Source organism: Orycteropus afer, unplaced genomic scaffold, assembly GCF_000298275.1.
Source record: "Orycteropus afer afer isolate SDZICR_OR568_19922 unplaced genomic scaffold, OryAfe1.0 scaffold00020, whole genome shotgun sequence".
NCBI classification, from domain to species: domain Eukaryota; kingdom Metazoa; phylum Chordata; class Mammalia; order Tubulidentata; family Orycteropodidae; genus Orycteropus; species Orycteropus afer.
In genome coordinates, this window is record NW_006921607.1 from 9,288,421 (window position 1) to 9,305,122 (window position 16,702).

Sequence of the window (16,702 nt, forward strand, 5' to 3'; positions counted from 1 at the left end):
TTAAGACCTTTCTTCCTTTCTAATATAGGTATCTAAACTGCACCCACTGCCATGGAGTGGATTCCAACTCATCTTTGTTCTGCGGAAGGGCTGGTGGGTTTGAACTGCCAATGTTCTGGTTAGCAGTCAGATGACTTAGGCACTGTGCCACCAGAAATCCAATATAAGTATCTAGTGTTATGAATTTTTCCCTAAGTACTGTGTTAGTGGCATGCCACAAATTTTGCTATGTTGTGTTTTCATTTTTATTTAGTTCATAATACTTTATAAGTTTTCATTTTATTTCTTCTTTGACCCATGAGGGGTGGGGTTGCTATTGGGTAAAGAGGCTGCTAATTTCATTGGCCAGGAAAAACTAGATTATGTGAAATACTCAGGAAATAGAGTATACTGATGTTAATTACATTTTTAGGCTCACACAGGATCAATCAGAAAAAAGCCTTTTGTGTTTGTTTCAATCCAGTTGCTAGAAATCTCAGAACTATTTTAAGTTCATATACTGTTAGAGCTGGAAGAAGTTCTTAGAGGGAGCATCTAGTCTACCTATCTTGTCTGAGGTCCCAAGAAGTGAGGACCCAGGCTCCGAGATACAACTTGATGACAGCAGAGTTAGAACTAGAAGCCAGATCGAGGATTACAGGCCCCATGTTACAGGTTTTGTCTAGATACGGGTCTCTTCTCAAGTAGAAGGAGCACCATGTGAGGGTGCAGGCTGCCTGGCTTGGATTCCTCCCTGCCCATCACCTTTAGCAGTGTGGCCTTGAACAAGCTGTTGAACCTTTGTGACTTTAGTTGTCTCTCTTTAAACTGGACATAATTTTAACTGCCTGAAGTGAAGCGATTGTACCAGATGACTCCTGACAGTTTCCCCCAGGTCCAAAGAGTAATGCCAGGTGTTACAAACACAAGTACTTACAGGGGTCGTCAGGACATATAGATGAGTAATGTGACAGGCGTAAGATGGTGGGTGGGCAGTAGTGGACAACTGAGGTGAACTGGAGAAGAGCACGTGCCCTTCAAAAAGGGACGGATGCTACTTAGCTCCAGTAGATTGTTGCCTGCAGAGCGTGGGCTTAGTGTTCCCATAAACTCTGTTTTGCAAAGAAAGCCAGAAATCTGGATTTTTGTGTGAAATAGGTAGTATTCAGGAGCTCTGGTGGTGTAGTCCTAAGGCACTTGACTGCTAGCCAGAAAGCTGGCGGTTCAGACCCATCAGCCATACCTTCTCCGTAGGTTGGGCAATCTACTTCTGTAGTGATACTGCTTCGGAAACCCAAGGAGGGGTCGCTATGAGTCGGATCTGACTCGACGGCAGTGAGTTCAGGTTTTTTCTTTTTTTTTTTTGGTTTTTATAGGTCATATTCAGATTTACATATTAGGACATATCTTAATTAAGACACGGGACAATTAAGATATGTCTGGTGGTTGCTCGTGCTTTGAGTTTGAACCTCTGATAGATGTTTAAACGAAATTCTTAGCCTGGCTGGTACAGGCAAGAACCTTGGCGTAGGATCCCAGAGCACAGGCTATCTGACTGTGACCCTCAGTAACCAAGGACCCCCGTTCCTCTACCTGACCCTGAGTTACCCTGACCACCAGGAGCTACTCCCTGGCTGCCTGCTGTGTCTGGGAAATGAAACGCCTCCTCTTCCTGCAGCAGATCCGTGGGAAGCCATCAGCTGCACTTTAGAGAGCAGAGGAGGCAGCCACACAGGCCTTTGCACTGTTCCCGAGGTGGCCTGGCTCCCTGTGGCCATTTTCTCTTCCCCCTTAGGGCTCCAGGCCACCGTGCTGGGCTACTCCGGAACATTGTACCCCTCACTCTGTCTCTTGTGTCTCTGTTACCTCCCTGTAGGTGTAGTCACAGAGGGGTCTCAGGTACATTGCCACTAAAAACAAGCCCCTGAGCCCTTTGGTTTTAAAGTTCTATAAATCCCAATGAGGGTAAACACAGAGGAGAAAAGTGGCCAAGTGGCAGAAGTTTGAGAAACCTTGCCAAGTTCTTGTTGCTATAGACCCTGGGCCTTCCAGAGTATAGAGGGAAAGTCATTTTAGGTCCTGGGACAAAATCTAGAGGCCATTATGGGGTGACAGGACAGAGGGCATGGAGCCCACTGGCCTTAGAAGAAATTGCAAGGCAAAGTTGGGTGTTATTGAGTGCCCCTCCCTTCTCCCTGTCTCAGTGCTGGTAGGGGCACAGAGATGTAGGTTCCACCCTTGAGGAGCTTGGGGTCTAGGGAAGACACAGAGCAGGCACAAGGAAGGTGATGCTTATGTTTTTAAACACAGAAGATTCACTGCATACTCCATGGCTATATCGAATAGTCAGTTTAAGTGCAGAAGGGGTGATACAGTGGTTGGATTTTATCACATATGCTTTTAACCAAGTTAAAATATACAAGAGCATTTTATACCCACCTCCAGTCAAAGGCTTTCACTGCCTACCATAGATTATCAGTTAGGTGAGTTTCTGGGCACACCCATTGGATCTTTGGTGCCTGTAAAGAATAGCATGGTTGTGTGACCTCCTCTAACTTTGATTAAGATCAGCAGCCCAAGGCTGATTCCTGTGAGGTGGGGGTGGGAACTACCTCCACCGTCTAACCTTTTTACCAGTTCTGACACCAACTGTCTCTCCTACGGCACTCTCTACTTCTCTGCTGGGTTCGATAATTCATTGCAATAGCCATACATAACTCACAGACCACACTCACAGTTACAGTGTTTATTAGGGAGAGTAACAGGTACAATTTGGGATCAAAAATGACTTGTGATACAGTTTTTCAATCAGGACAGCCACTTCTCAGCAGCGCCCACAGGTACCCCTCTCTCTGTGGCCCTGGCTTCTCAGCCCTGCAGCCCCTTGGCTTCTGCCCTGCTAGAGCAAGTGTTGCAGAGCCCTTGGAGCTCTGCCCAGAAGTGCCAGGGGCAGCTCATTCCTCCAGTAAGCCTCTGCCCACTGGCACTCATCTCTGGCCCTGTAGTTTGACAACCTTAGCTCCACCAGGTATGAAGGCAGTCAGCTCTCTCACTCCGTGGGTGCGGAAGCCCGTCGTGCTGTCCCGCAGGTCTCCTGGTTTTGGTGCAGCGCTCTGCCGCCACTGCTTCTTGTATCTCTTGTCTCTCCAGTGTTGCAGCTCTCTCTGTCTCCTGGGTCAAGGAGGTTCCTGGTGCAGGGACCCCTTGTCCAAAGGACATGCTCCTCTTCCATCTCTTCTTGATCCCTGCTTCCTGCCTCTGGGACAGCTTGGTTTAAGCCTAGAGTGATGATGGCAAAACTGATCAATCCCCACATTAGGGTTCCATACACCTTATTTGCATGATTCTACCCCTACAAGCGTGTCATGTACCTTATTTACATTATTAACAAGCTATCCAATCCCCTTGAGCCACCTCACATTTGCATAATCCCACCCAGTCATCTGGTGGGAGTTAAGAAGACTGGCTAGAAGGGCCATATTAATTCACTGTACTGCTGTGCTAGACAGGAGCTCTGGTAGCATAGTGCCTAAGGCACTTGACTGCTAACCAGAAGGCTGGAGGTTCAAACCCACCAGCCACTCTTCGGAAGGAAGGTTGGGGCAATCTACACCCATAGTGATACGGCCTTGGAAACCCAAGGAAGGGTCCCTATGAGTCGGGTTCGACTCAATGGCAAATAACAACAACAACAGCTGTGCCAGATGGAGTTAGCTTATGGGGGAAGGCACAGGAGGCTCATAGGCCCCTGGGTTCCGGCAGCAGCAGCAGGCCCAGCTACCTGCTTGATGCATGGGAGATGTTCCTCCATGAAGTAAGAACTCACCCTTTGTAGAAAGGCAGCCTGCCTTTAATTCCAAGCCGGCTGTTGAGTAACCATGTGACTCGAGCGGGTGATAGATAACCTCTTTGAGTCTTCAATTTCTTGATCTAGCAAATGGGGCTAATAACAGTACCTACCTCATAGGATTGTTTGGAGGAGGCAATGAACATGTAAAGCACCAATCATGGTGACTGGCACCCAGGAAGCCTCTAATGAATGTCCACTGTTATAAATTTTATTTTTCTCCACCATGTCACAGCTGTGTATGCTTTCTTAGAGAGACACACTAGACTAAGGGACGTGCCTAGCTATGTACAGGGATGGGAAGACACAGAGATACCCTAGAGAGAATCTCAGACATAGGCAAGGAAGAAGAGAGAGGCAGAAGGGGGAAAGAAACAGGCAAGGTAGAGAATTGATGCTTGTGTGTATCAGGCATTTTAATGGATGTTATCTTTCTGACACCAAGCTTCATACTTTTTTCTCTAACCCCACTGATGGTGGCCATCAGCCACCAAAGGATGATGAAACTCGTGTTGGCTAAATGATCAAGATGGTTTCAAATTTGTTTACCTCAAGTTGTGTTTTGCAAATAGTTTTATTTTTTTCGGGGAGGAAGGCATTCTGTGCTGTTTTTCCTTCCTAGTAAAACAGGTTCTGAGAAGTACTGCCATTAATAACACCAGTGACCACAACTTGCTGAGCACTTCCTGCGTGTCAGGCAATGTGCCAGGCACTTCATATACATATCTCACATTAATGAGTTGTGACTATTATTTGAGATCGCTTGATGGTGGAGCTGAAACTCTCATCTGGGCAGTTTGACCTCATAAATGTCCAGTGTAACAGCATGTGACCCAGCATTTCCTAAACTCGTTTGACTGCAGAGCTGTGGTATATGCACTTACCTATCTGCGTGTCACAGAACACACTTTGATATGCACTGTTTAAATGACTTTGGAGCAGTTTGATGTTCTGTTCGGTTCTTAATTGTGGGGCTTATTTCTTTCGTCTTTGTCCCTGTTAAACAGATGAGGGGCTTCTTTCTTTCTCTCTAGACTTTTTCCCTTGCAGCAAGTACTGTACTCCCTGTGCTTGCTGATGAAGTCAGCAGGGTTTCAGACTCAGCTTTCCTGGTCATACACAAGTACTTATTTTACCATCTCTAAATGGAGCGCATTAGCTCCAGGCCACGGAGAGCAAATTAGAGAAACAGGGAGATAGATCACAGAGAAGGAGGCTGCTCTGAAAAATGCTGTCTGCACCTCCAGCCTGAGCTCTCCAGCTGTGTGGAAATAAATGTGGCAATGTTGGGGACAGCAGTCCAAGGCTTTTGCAGGATGAGGCTCTCTTTCCCACGGGTGAGTGAAGATGGACACAAAACAGCCTCTGTCTGGGTTTGGAAGGTGCAATTTTGGTTTCTGAGACCAGTGTTTCCTAAGGGAGTCTGGCATCACCGTACTGTACCTGCCACCTTTGTACGGGGCAGGAACGCTGTCTCCAGGATCAAGCAGCACCCATTGGGGGAAAGTACTCTGCTTCCAGGCAGATCAGTGCCTCTTTTTCTTTCTTTGTCCTTTTTTTTTCTAAGTGGGGGGCCTAGGATTGCAAATTGGGTAGCTTTTGGGTTCTTTCATGTGTCAGCTTGAGCGTTTAAATAGAGCTTGCAAAGGGCAGAGTTTGGAAATTTAACTGGATGAAAGAACATTAGGCAGGCTATTTTCCTTATGGCAGGGGAAACTGCTGGCTTATTGATAGCCACTTAATTTGGAGGGAACAGAGTAGAAGTGGTGAGTGTCCTGGGCTGGAGATCTGGGTTCTAGCCCTGATTCTTCCTCCAGTTCTCTGTGGGGTCCTTTCAAGATGTGCCGTCTTCCTTGGCCTCTTTTTTCAGTCTAATGAGCAGGGTCAGTAATGGACGTCAGTACCTCTGAGCACTTGGAGCCCTCTCTGCTCCTGATGCAGGATTACAACCCTTATTTCGTCGGTGCTTGGAGGGATCTATGATGCCATGTGGTCCAGGGATGGTTACTAATAACCATCCCCACAGGAGGATGGGTATCTCTGACATTGATAAATAAACTTTGTTGTTTTTACTTTGAGTATTTGTCTTGCACACAAGTACAGAGCAGGTAACAGATGACCCCCACTGCTCCAGCAAAGTGACTAGTGAGTTGCTTGAGGGCTGGGTGTGGTTCTCCTGACGGAAGGTACTCTGACCTCGCAGGAGTCCTCCCATACAGAATGAGCACAGAGCATTTGACTGGTTGCCAAAGGCAGGCATAGCAGGGCTCCCGCGCCTCGCCTCCCTCAGCGCCCTACCTGCCCTGTGTAGTGCTTGGACCAGGCTGCTGTGGGTTCTTCAGAACTCTCTCTTGGGCTGGAGCCCTGGTGGTGCTGCATCTGTGTATAAGTGTCCTCTGGAGTGTTTGCTGCGTAGTTCACGCTGAGAGAGAAAGCAGCGAGACTTCTTCCCCCTCAGCCTGTATGCCGAATGCTAGATTAATTCAGATGTAGAGCCTTGGGTCCGAAAGGACTGTTGATACCAACATTCATTTACTTGTTGCCATCAAGTCAATTCCTACTCAGCAACCCTGTAGCACAGAATAGAGCTGCCTTCTAGGGTTTCCAAGGCTGTAAATCTTTACAAAAGCAGACTGCCTCATCTTTTCTCCTGCGGAGCAGTTGGTGGGTTTGAACCACTGACCTTTCAGTTAGCAGCTGAGTGCTTAACCACTGCACCACCAGGGCTCCTAACATTCATTCAGTGAGCGCATATTGCTGAGGGGGCCCCCCCCCAGTATCTGATTCCTCGGTAATAATAATGGGTGGGCACACTTAATTAGCGCCTGTTGAGTTGCTCTTGGGCTGCTTGCCTCTACGCTGAATGCCCTCAGCAACTCTTCAGAGGGATGTCGAGTCTGCTTTTGCCTAGGAGAAGGAAACGTTCTTTCTAGTTGCATTAAACTGATGTATTCTCTGCAAATGGTTTCTTCATGGGCAGTAAGAGATGCCTTGCAGGAGGAGTTTCCGGTTCTGGGTGAACTGCTGGTCTCTCTGCTTCTTAGGGTATCTCTTCTGTATCGCTCCTCCAGATCACTGTTTGGAGGGGCTAATGAAGCAACTGTCTGGAGACCAATGTTTATTTCAACATGGTTGGAGTTGTTTTTGCTTCAGCTTTCAGAGCCAATAAAGCTGGTTCTTAGATTCTGTAATTGCTGCTGTAATTATTCTCTTGGAACTAGCAAAGGCATAATTAAATATGAAGATTCCAAGGACTATCTTTTTTTCCATCTAAAAGCAACCTTTTAGACTTCTATTGGCCTGAATTAGATTTCAAATTTTAAAGCCACTGTGTTTGTGAATGACACTGGGGGTTCTTTGGCAGAAAAGGGATTTCTTAGGACTCCTCTTCTTTGAATATTTGGTTTAGATGAGCTCCTTATTAACCAGGTACTTAAAAAAAAACTCCAACCATCAGGAATATGGGGAGTATAAAGTAAGACATTAAGAACCAGTATGTATTTATGCAAACATTGGGCTTGGCTCTTTGGTCTTTGGCTATATATGGAAGAAGCAAATTTCAGTAGTTAGAAATGAAGTTGGAATGGAGGAAGTTTTATTCAAGTGTAACAATTTGCAGGAAGAGTGGGTGTTTGATTTATTGAAAGGCTCTGATTCCTCCAAATCTTTAACTTGCCCCAGATTACACTTTACCTCAGTGCCACACATGTGTAAGATCCAGGACGGTTCAGCTCTTGTTAATATTTGTATTTACACATACTCACATAGCCCAGATGCTGAACCCGTCTATTTTCAAGGTTACATTACTCATGAACCATGTTTGGGGTTTCAAAAGAGGAAAATTAATTGTGTACGTTTCCCTTCTGTGTTTTCAACTAGTTGAGAAATATACACAGAAGTTAAGATTGGAGTAAGAAAAAAACCCATCAGGCCCCTTCCTGCAAGGAGTGTGGAGTTCTTGCAGGAAAGGAGGAGACTGTGTGAGCCCTGCAGGCAGGAGGGGTATCCCTGGAGGGCTAGGCCAGTTTGCTCAGGACTTTTTCCCAGTCTCAGAGGTGGCCACACCTTATGGCAAGCACAGAGAGAAAGGCCTGTGCTTACAGGAGGTCTTACTCTATGGGCCAAAAGGAATGCAGGGAAGGAATGCTGCCAGATGCTTGTTCTAGCCAGTGTTTCCAGAAGGAGTAATCATTTCCTCTGAGACACAGGTCCATAGGAAATACAATTTGATGTACCCCCACACAAGGAAACCTGGATAGAATATATGAAAAACTGGTACAACTGGTGAGATTGGAGATTCAATCTAATATATACTAAGCACTTACCGTACCAGGGTTGTGTTGCCTGTTGGTCTGCAAGGATGAATGGTGTATCATTCATGGGGGCGGGGGGACGTTCCTGCTTACATCCCTGGTATCTTTGGGTATTTGCTTCCAGATCGTTTATTGCTTGGAGGATTTTAGAAGCAAGGTGGAGGTCAGACAAATGTAGGATTGGCAAAGGATTCCTTGCCAATTGAATATGTATTAAAGAAAAAGATGAAGTAGTTCTCAGTCTGTGATATTAATAGGGGAATAATAGATGTAATTTTAGGAGTAATAACAAAGCTGACTGTATAAAATTTGTTTCATAAATATTTTATTAGGTTCCGGCTATAATCAGGGCACTGGAAAGCAAGGCAGACCTGTCATCTCATCTTAGTTTGTTCTTGACACTTGTCATCGTTCTGAGCCTGTGGTGGGGAAGAGCCAAGGGCTGGGAATCACACAGACCAGGGTTTGAGCCCTCCCCTCCACACATAATACACCCACGCCTCCCTTAGTGACATGGTTAGTTTCCAAAGACCAGGTCGTTACATAACGCACAAGTGGAGGATGAATACATCAGATCACAAAATGGAAGATGATTGCATCATTACATGACTGTTAGATTACATCATTGCATAACTGCCAGACTACAGAGAACTGGCCCAGCCAAGTTGACACATAACCTTTAACTATCACAGCTAGTGTTACTGTCGCCTTGCACCTTGGCATCCTTTACTACCAGGTATATGTCTTCAATGCACAAAATAGTCAGATAGTAGATTTTTTACTGTGGTTGTAAATGTGAAACAAGATAGTCAATAAGTGAGGAGTAGGTATAGCAGGTGACTTGGGTGAACTACTTCACCTTTCTGAACCCCAGTCTCCTTGATAGTAAGACAGTCCAGCTGGGACCACTACCCCCATGATTGAGTGCTTGTGGACTGAATAAGGAGGTGAACGGGGCTGCTGCCAGCTGCCATATTGCTTACCATGCAGCAGGCTCACAGAATGCCATGGTCGAGTCGTTTGTTTATTTTTATTTATTTATTTATTTGTGATTTGGGTGAAAGTTTACAGAGCAAATTTGTTCTCCATTCAGCAGTTCATACACATTTTGTTTCGTGACATTGATTGTAAACAGCTCTCTTCCCCCTTCCTCCCTATGGTTACCTTTTTCTTGTGCCCTTCTTTCCTGTGAATCCCTGCCCTGAGTTACCTCCCTGAGCAAATGCTCCTCTTCTGATCTCCCATGGTTGATTATTCTAAGGAGTGTACTACCTGGTGTGATTGTCCGCCTCGCAGGCCTGTCTGTTGTTTGGCCATGGGAATGAGTGTTTAGTTCCAGGCCCGAATGTGACTCAGGTGCCCTAGTCTCAGGGTCTTCACCAGTCTCTATCAGACTAGTAAGCTTGTTTGGTTTTATTTTTTAAATGATTTTGAATTTTTGTTCTACGTTTTTCTTGAATTCTGTCTAAGATCTCCAATTTTGATCCCTTTCCCAGTGGTAGCTGGGCACCATCTAATTCTTCTGGTCTCAGGGTCTTGTAAGCTGAGGTTCCCATGGACCACTAGTCCCTGGACTATTAATATCCATGCATCTTTGATTTTCTTCACTCTTCTTTTCTCCAGAGTAGGAGAGACCAGTTGTTACGTCTTAAATGGCCACTTGCAAGCTTTTAAGACCCCAGTTACTAGTAACCAAAGTAGGATGTAGAACAGTGTTTTTGTGTAATATGTTATGCCAGTTGAGCTTGATGTCCCCTGCATTGGTTTAATCTTAGTGGTGGACAAGTTGTTATATTCTAGGCTGGGCTGTGGGTGGTGTTACTTTACACTTGGGCCGGCTGGGGAGCACCGGGGTAAGGGTCCCCCCTTTGAAACATTTGCCTGCCCTGAGAAGCCTTGAGACTCACTTGGTGAATAGGGTGCAGCTGAGTCAGTGGAGGAGCAGCACAGCACCAAGAAAGTCACAGATGAAGGCAGCGACTCTCCTACCATCTTCCCTCTGCCATGATGCTTGGTGACAAGGGTGATTGTTCAGACTTGATGCAGTGACTCCCAAGACCTGAGCTCATGAGAATCCCAGTCTCTTGCCTCCCACAGGACGTTGCAGGCCACATTAAACCATGTGGGGCTTTGTCCTGTGGGCAGAGGGAACTCTTGAGGGTCTTTAACCAAGCGAATGAATGACATAGTTGAAATTGCACTCCCTCTTCTGTGTTTGTAGTCCCCTGGGCACTCTCTGTGGGATGGCCCCACCAGGGTCCCCTTTTTCAAATGGAAGGCAGCAAAAGCATTGTTAGAGAGGCAGGGTGAAGGCTTGGGAGTTCCACACATGTTTTACGTCCCCTCTCTGCTGATTACCACCAAGGTGGCCTGGGCGAGTTATGTAACCTCTCTGAACCTCAGACTCCTCATCTGTTAAAAGGAGGGAGCCATTCTTACCTTGAAAGGTTGTGTCATAAGGTACATTACATGACCTGATGGTAGCAAATGGCAAGGGTGTCCACTCAGCAGGAGTCCTGGGGACCCCTGAGCATGGCTGCAGGATGGAGTTCTTGAAGCCATTGGCCATTCAGGCCATCCACACCAGAAGAGGAATAAGAGATGAAGTGGCTTTTCAGATTTTTGACAAATTCTTTTTTGCCTGCTTGGTCCTTTGGCTGGGGGGATTTTTCCTGGTTGTTTTAGCTACTGCTTTTGAAGGAACTGTGGGCTGTTTACAAGCAGGCCAAGACCGTTTTCTCTTGGTGAAAGGTTGTGAGGATGGAATCCTAGGCTAATGGGGTATGAGCAGAAGGAGCACGGGACCTAGTCATATGGCATACGGAAGAAACCACAGCCCTTTGGGGGAGGTGATTAACTGTGGCCTATGCTCTGGTCAGGAGCTCAGGGATGGGGAGCTGTGGGGGTGTTGTGTGTGCCTTGTGTGTGAGTGCATATGCATGCGTACACGTACCTGTCTGTGTGTCGGTGAGGTTACTGCTGTCCGGACCCAAGTGCTGAGCCTGAATAAAATTGACAGAGGGGAAATTAATGGGTCAGAGGACATGAACATCATTGTGGCTGTTGCTGTGTTGCCATAATGCTTTTCAGAAGCATTGTAACAATTTATGGAGTTGACGGCTGTGTGCGAGGTAGCTGTTTAACCCCAGATGATAGAATATTTGCTATAATCATAGTTTATTATTTTTAAAATTTAGTTGGTATAAAATGACTTTCAAGTTACTGTGTAAGAATTAGGACTGCCATTTTTGGGCATCAACTATTTAGTGTTGTGCTATGTGTTGCATATCGTATCTCCTTTAATCCTCACAATGAATCTATTAGAGAAGCTAAGTAGCTCACCCAAGTCTGTGAGCAGCAGCTTAAACTTTAAGGCAATTTGACTTTGAAGCACATTCTCTCTCTGGGTGCTGTCCAGGTTTTGGGGAGGTGTGTGTGTGCGCCTGTACGCGCGTGCTCGTGTGTGTGCGTGCATGGGTGTGTGTGTGCGTGCACGTGTTTATGTGTGTGTGGATTCTTTCTTATGTGCTTGTTTACTAGCAACATTTAGGGGAAGAGTTATGTGCAACCCCCCTCTGGGTTTCTAAGGCTGTAAATCTTCCTTCTACAGAACAGTTGGTGGGTTTTAACTGCTGACCTTCTGGTTAGCAGCCTTGCGCATTATCCGCTACACCACCAGAGCTCCTTGCTTTTTCGTGTAGAAGAGATTATTAACCCTGGTTATAATAGAGGTAACAACTGAGGTGTATCCAGTACAGCTGAGGTGAAGACCCAGGTAGACCCTAGGACATTATCAGTGTCTGGTCTGGGCTCTCTGAAACCCTGTTTCCTCCTTTACACAGCGGCCCTCCAGGCACTCAAGCGCAAGAAGAGGTATGAGAAGCAGCTGGCGCAGATTGACGGCACACTATCAACCATCGAGTTCCAGCGGGAGGCCCTGGAGAATGCCAACACCAATACGGAGGTGCTCAAGAATATGGGCTACGCTGCCAAGGCCATGAAGGCTGCTCACGACAACATGTACGTGGTCACCTGCTGGTGGAAGGGGGGTACTCGCGTGCTAGGCCAGTGCCGGCCCTGGGATGCCTTGTGCCTGGGCCACGGCCTTTGATGGACCCCTAGACTTTTCCATTCTAGCACCTGAGTTTGTGGTAATATGCATTCTTTGTTGGAACTCCTTGTAAAATGGATTAGACCTTAAAGCAGATCTCATGAAATGAGACTTAATTCAGGGTTACTGTGATAAGCATAGAGGTTCAAGCTGGGAAGGGTCCTAGAAGGTCCCCTGACCCACGCCTCTGAGTGTCACGATGGGGAAGCCAGTCCCAGAGAGAAGGAGGTGATTGCCCAGGTTTGTATGTGAGCTTGGGCAGAGGCGGGACTAGAATCAGTGTCCTTGACTTTACCTGATGCTGTCGGGCTGTGACGTGTGGTCCATCAGAGGGCTTTGGGATGCTCTGTTCTTACAGCTTCTTTCATTGGAATTTTCTGCTGCCTCCTTTGCTCTCTGGCTTTGGTTGTCATGTTGCCAGTGTTCTTCCCCTCGACAGTCCTTTCTCCTCTATGTGGTTACTTTCATTTGCAGTGGCCTAAGAAACTAGACAGCCAAGCTTGCTACAGTTATAATTAAAGAAAGAGAACCTAGGCTCTGAATGAGGGCCTGCTCTATGAACAGAATTCTTGTTTTAGTGCTTGGTATTGGCTGCATATATTTGGATGTGTCTGGAGCCTTTTTTGTTTCCGTTTCGGTATTTAGCCATACTCTAGTATAAAAAAATCAAACCAAACTCACTGCCATCAAGTTGATTCCAACTCATAGTGACCGCCTTTGGGTTTCCGAGACAGTAAATCTTTACGGAAGTAGATTGCCCAGTCTTTTCTTCCGTGGAGTGGTATGCAAAATAGAGCCCGTGGTCTACTTTTTGTCAGTAAAGTTTTATTGAGGAGCTCTGGTAGCATAGTGCCTAAGGCACTTGACTGCTAACCAGAAGGCTGGTGATTCAAACCCAGCAGCCACTCCTCGGAAGGAAGGTTGGACAATCTACTTCTGTAGTGATAACTGCTTCGGAAACCCAAGGAGGGGTCGCTATGAGTCAGGTCTGACTCGATAGCACATAACAGAAACAACAAAGTTTTATTGCAACAAGGTCATACCTGTTCATTTACATATTGTCTTATCTCTGTATATGGGCTACAACAGCAGATTGTGACAGAAACCATTGGCTCACAAATGCTAAAATATTTACTGTTTGGCCCTTTATAGAAAGTTTGCTGATCCCTGCTCTAGGAATGTGAGGTTGAAGTAGCCTTCAAATCAGTGGGGTACGACCTGAGGGTGGATGTTTATTGGGCCGGCTTCTTAAGTGCAGCCCATCTCCACCTCAGTTCTGTATTCTCCAGGATGCCCAGCCTGAGCACACCCCAGTAAATGCTGTCTGCTTGGAAGCATATATGTGTATATCATACTGAATAAGTATATGTCCATTTGACTGACTGTGTATAAAATAATTCTGCACATTTGCCTTTCCTTTGGGGCCTAGTAGAGGAGGAACCTTAAGTGGGTTTGAGTATGTGGGAAGGGCCCTTCTCAAAGGAGAACTATTGGCTCAGGAGTTAAAGTCCTGTGGACTCATCTGACGTATTTATTAACTTGCAAGTGAGACCTTGGCGTTAATTTTATTAACTTCTGTGTGAGACCTAACTTTACTAAGCTTTATTTCCTTAGGGTCTAAGAACCCTTCCATTGCCTTGATTTTGTGATTCTCTCTTTTAAAGGGGAGGCAGAAGGCAATAGTGGCTTAGAAGCAGTTCCCCACAGGGAGTCATTGTAGGAGACTGGGGCTGGGAAGCAGAGCGTATGGGGCGCGGTTTCTGCTCCCACTTTGCACACCTTGTTTATGCAGACCAGTTGACCAATATGACATCTGTCCATTTCATTTAAAGGGACATCGACAAAGTCGATGAGTTAATGCAGGACATTGCTGACCAGCAAGAACTTGCAGAAGAGATCTCAACAGCTATTTCAAAACCTGTAGGATTTGGAGAAGAGTTTGATGAGGTGAGTGGCTTTGGGCAGGTCACATAAACTTCACAGCTTCCAGCCTGCCTTGCTATGCTATTGGAGGCTCTCAGGCAGGGAGGGACACTTTTCATCGTTTGGGGTATATGCTTACATAGAGTAAGGGAACCATCCTTGAGACCCCTCAGCGGGCTTCAGGTTAGTAATTAGTTTCAACAAGTAGTTACCCTGCGCCTGTCCATGATGCATGATGGGGCTTGGGCTGAGAGCTGGGGCCTGCAGAGGTGACCGTACCCTGGAGAAGCATATGGATTTTCCCTCAGACAACCTGACCTATAGCAAAGGTGAAGCCAAGGAAGGAATATTTCAGTCTGATTCCTGAAGGATCTATATGGATCTCAGTCACCTTCCAATTCCTACTATAGCAGTTTGGCACATTGAGTGAGTCTCTTCGATTTTTAAAATACAGTAACAGTCCCTGTTGACATTATTTCACTAAGCTCTAGGTTTGAGTCCACTGAAGGTCAGCTCCCCTGCCCTGAGCTGCATTCTTTGTGTTGTCTGATTCCCGTTGTAGAACTGAGAAAACAGCTGGTGGAGCTTCCCTTTGGCTTCCAGCACCAGGATTTTCAGTCTGCAGTTTGATGGACAACTGAGTTAATTTCACATCAGCAAACATTCCTGAGCACTGCCCTGCATGCCCAGCTCTGAGATCAAGAAATAGGGATGAAAAGCATAATCCGTTCTCTCTCGATACAACCTCCTACAGGACAGCAGATGCCTATCCCCAAATCTAATCAGTAAAACCAACCTGGCTTCCTACTCAGATGCTGCCATCACGAACCGGGTGCCCTGGGCAAATTGCCTACCCTTTCTGGGTCTTATTTTCCCATTTGTAAAACAAAGAGGCAGGATCAGAGGTCCTGTCCATAGGTCGACATAAATAGTTGCTCTTTGGTGTGTTACGTTCACCAGTAGAGGCATGTTGAGGGTGTTCAGGTCTCAGAGTTAGACCTAGAGTTCATCTTCCCCTCGTACCTTTTCAGAAGGATGTCTGTGTGTCCACTGAGCTGTCGGCTATGGGGCACCACTGCAGGGGCTGGGTTCCCAGGGATGTCTGTCTCACTCTTGTGTTTCTTTTACCAGGATGAGCTCATGGCAGAATTAGAAGAACTAGAACAGGAAGAGCTAGACAAGAATTTGCTGGAAATCAGCGGACCCGAAACAGTCCCTCTACCAAGTGTTCCCACTATATCCCTACCATCAAGACCAAGTGAGTACTTCTTGTTTAGAGTCACAATGCCTGTGTGGTGGGTAATCTTGTGGTCAGTTGGGTTCCATTTGGGTCCTGCATTTGCCTGGGGTTGAGAACCAGGTAGGATCTGTTGTGATGGCCACAGAGACCGTATCACCTGCCCTTTCTTAGTTTCTCTCTAGAATATGGTTTTTTAACTGCAACGCTGTTGACATTTGGGGTCAGACAGTTCTTTGTTGAGGGGAGGAGGGACTGTCCTGGGCATTGTAGGATGTTGGCAGCACCCACTAGATGCCAGTAGTGTACTGTACCCCTCCTTCCCAGGTGTGACAACTGAAAATGTCTCCAGACATTGCCAGATATCCTGGGGCAGGGGGTAGGTGGAGGGGTATACATAAAGTCACCCTCAGGATAGCTCTTATTTTTATCTAGTATCCTGTGTTGTGTACACCTGTGAAAGCTGCTGAGAGAAGGAACTAGCTTTGGCTTTCTTAGAGACTGAGTACTGTAAAATGTTGACCCTTTAGAGACTAGCTAATAGTCTGATGTTGTTGGAGATAACAAATTTTCATTTCCTTCTTCCTGTTCCTTCTTACCTTCCCCCTCAGTATCTCACCACTGGGTAAAAGTACTCCACACAGAACTTCTAGAAAAGATGAAGCAGTTTGATTTGGCAGGTTATAGTCACCTCAGTCTCCCATGTGTACAGAGGAAACAGCCCCTCCCCAGTACAGTCCGCAGCCTGGAGCAGTGTATGGGTTGAGGCTGTCCACAGGCCACATGGAGGGTCTGTAGAGGTGTTTCAAGCCATTTGGGGTGGAGTCTGGGTAGGCTGTCAAGGACTGGCTCTCTTCTGGGGTTCTTTCCCCCACTCCCCTCAAGCTAGCCTCAGATGCTATGAAACTGAGGCCTTGCTTAAATCCTGTTGACTCTCTCAGTGTTGTACCTGGCCTTGATGGGCAGGTACTGGGCTCAGAGAAGCAGGATCTGCTAGTAAGCCGGAGGTGCAGCCTGGCTACAAGGGCAGGGCTGTTTCGTAGACACCATGTAGCACAACCTTGGGCGTCTAGCCAGAATGTGTTGTGAGCACTGTAACCAGCCCTCCTGAATAACCTTTTCTTTCTTTGCACAGGCAAGAAGAGGGAAGAGGAAGATGATGACATGAAGGAATTGGAAACCTGGGCTGGAACCATATAACTGGTCCAGCCCCGGGCTAGGCCCAGACAGACTCTGGTGGCCTGCGGCAGCAGGCAGGCACATGTGCGTGTAGGGCAGGCAGGAAGTGGTGC

General features: G+C 46.6%; 1 protein-coding gene across 1 annotated transcript in view; it reads left to right on the forward strand.

Annotated features, from left to right (window-relative positions):
* The window catches only part of CHMP4B (charged multivesicular body protein 4B), a 55,047-nt gene extending 38,437 nt beyond the window's left edge, over nt 1–16,610 (forward strand). The window contains exons 2-5 of the mRNA XM_007934571.1: nt 11,982–12,159; nt 14,083–14,197; nt 15,305–15,431; nt 16,546–16,610. Of these exons, the coding sequence (XP_007932762.1) occupies nt 11,982–12,159; nt 14,083–14,197; nt 15,305–15,431; nt 16,546–16,610 (485 nt within the window). The remainder of the gene's footprint in view (nt 1–11,981; nt 12,160–14,082; nt 14,198–15,304; nt 15,432–16,545) is intronic.
* The last annotated feature ends 92 nt before the right edge of the window (nt 16,611–16,702 follow it).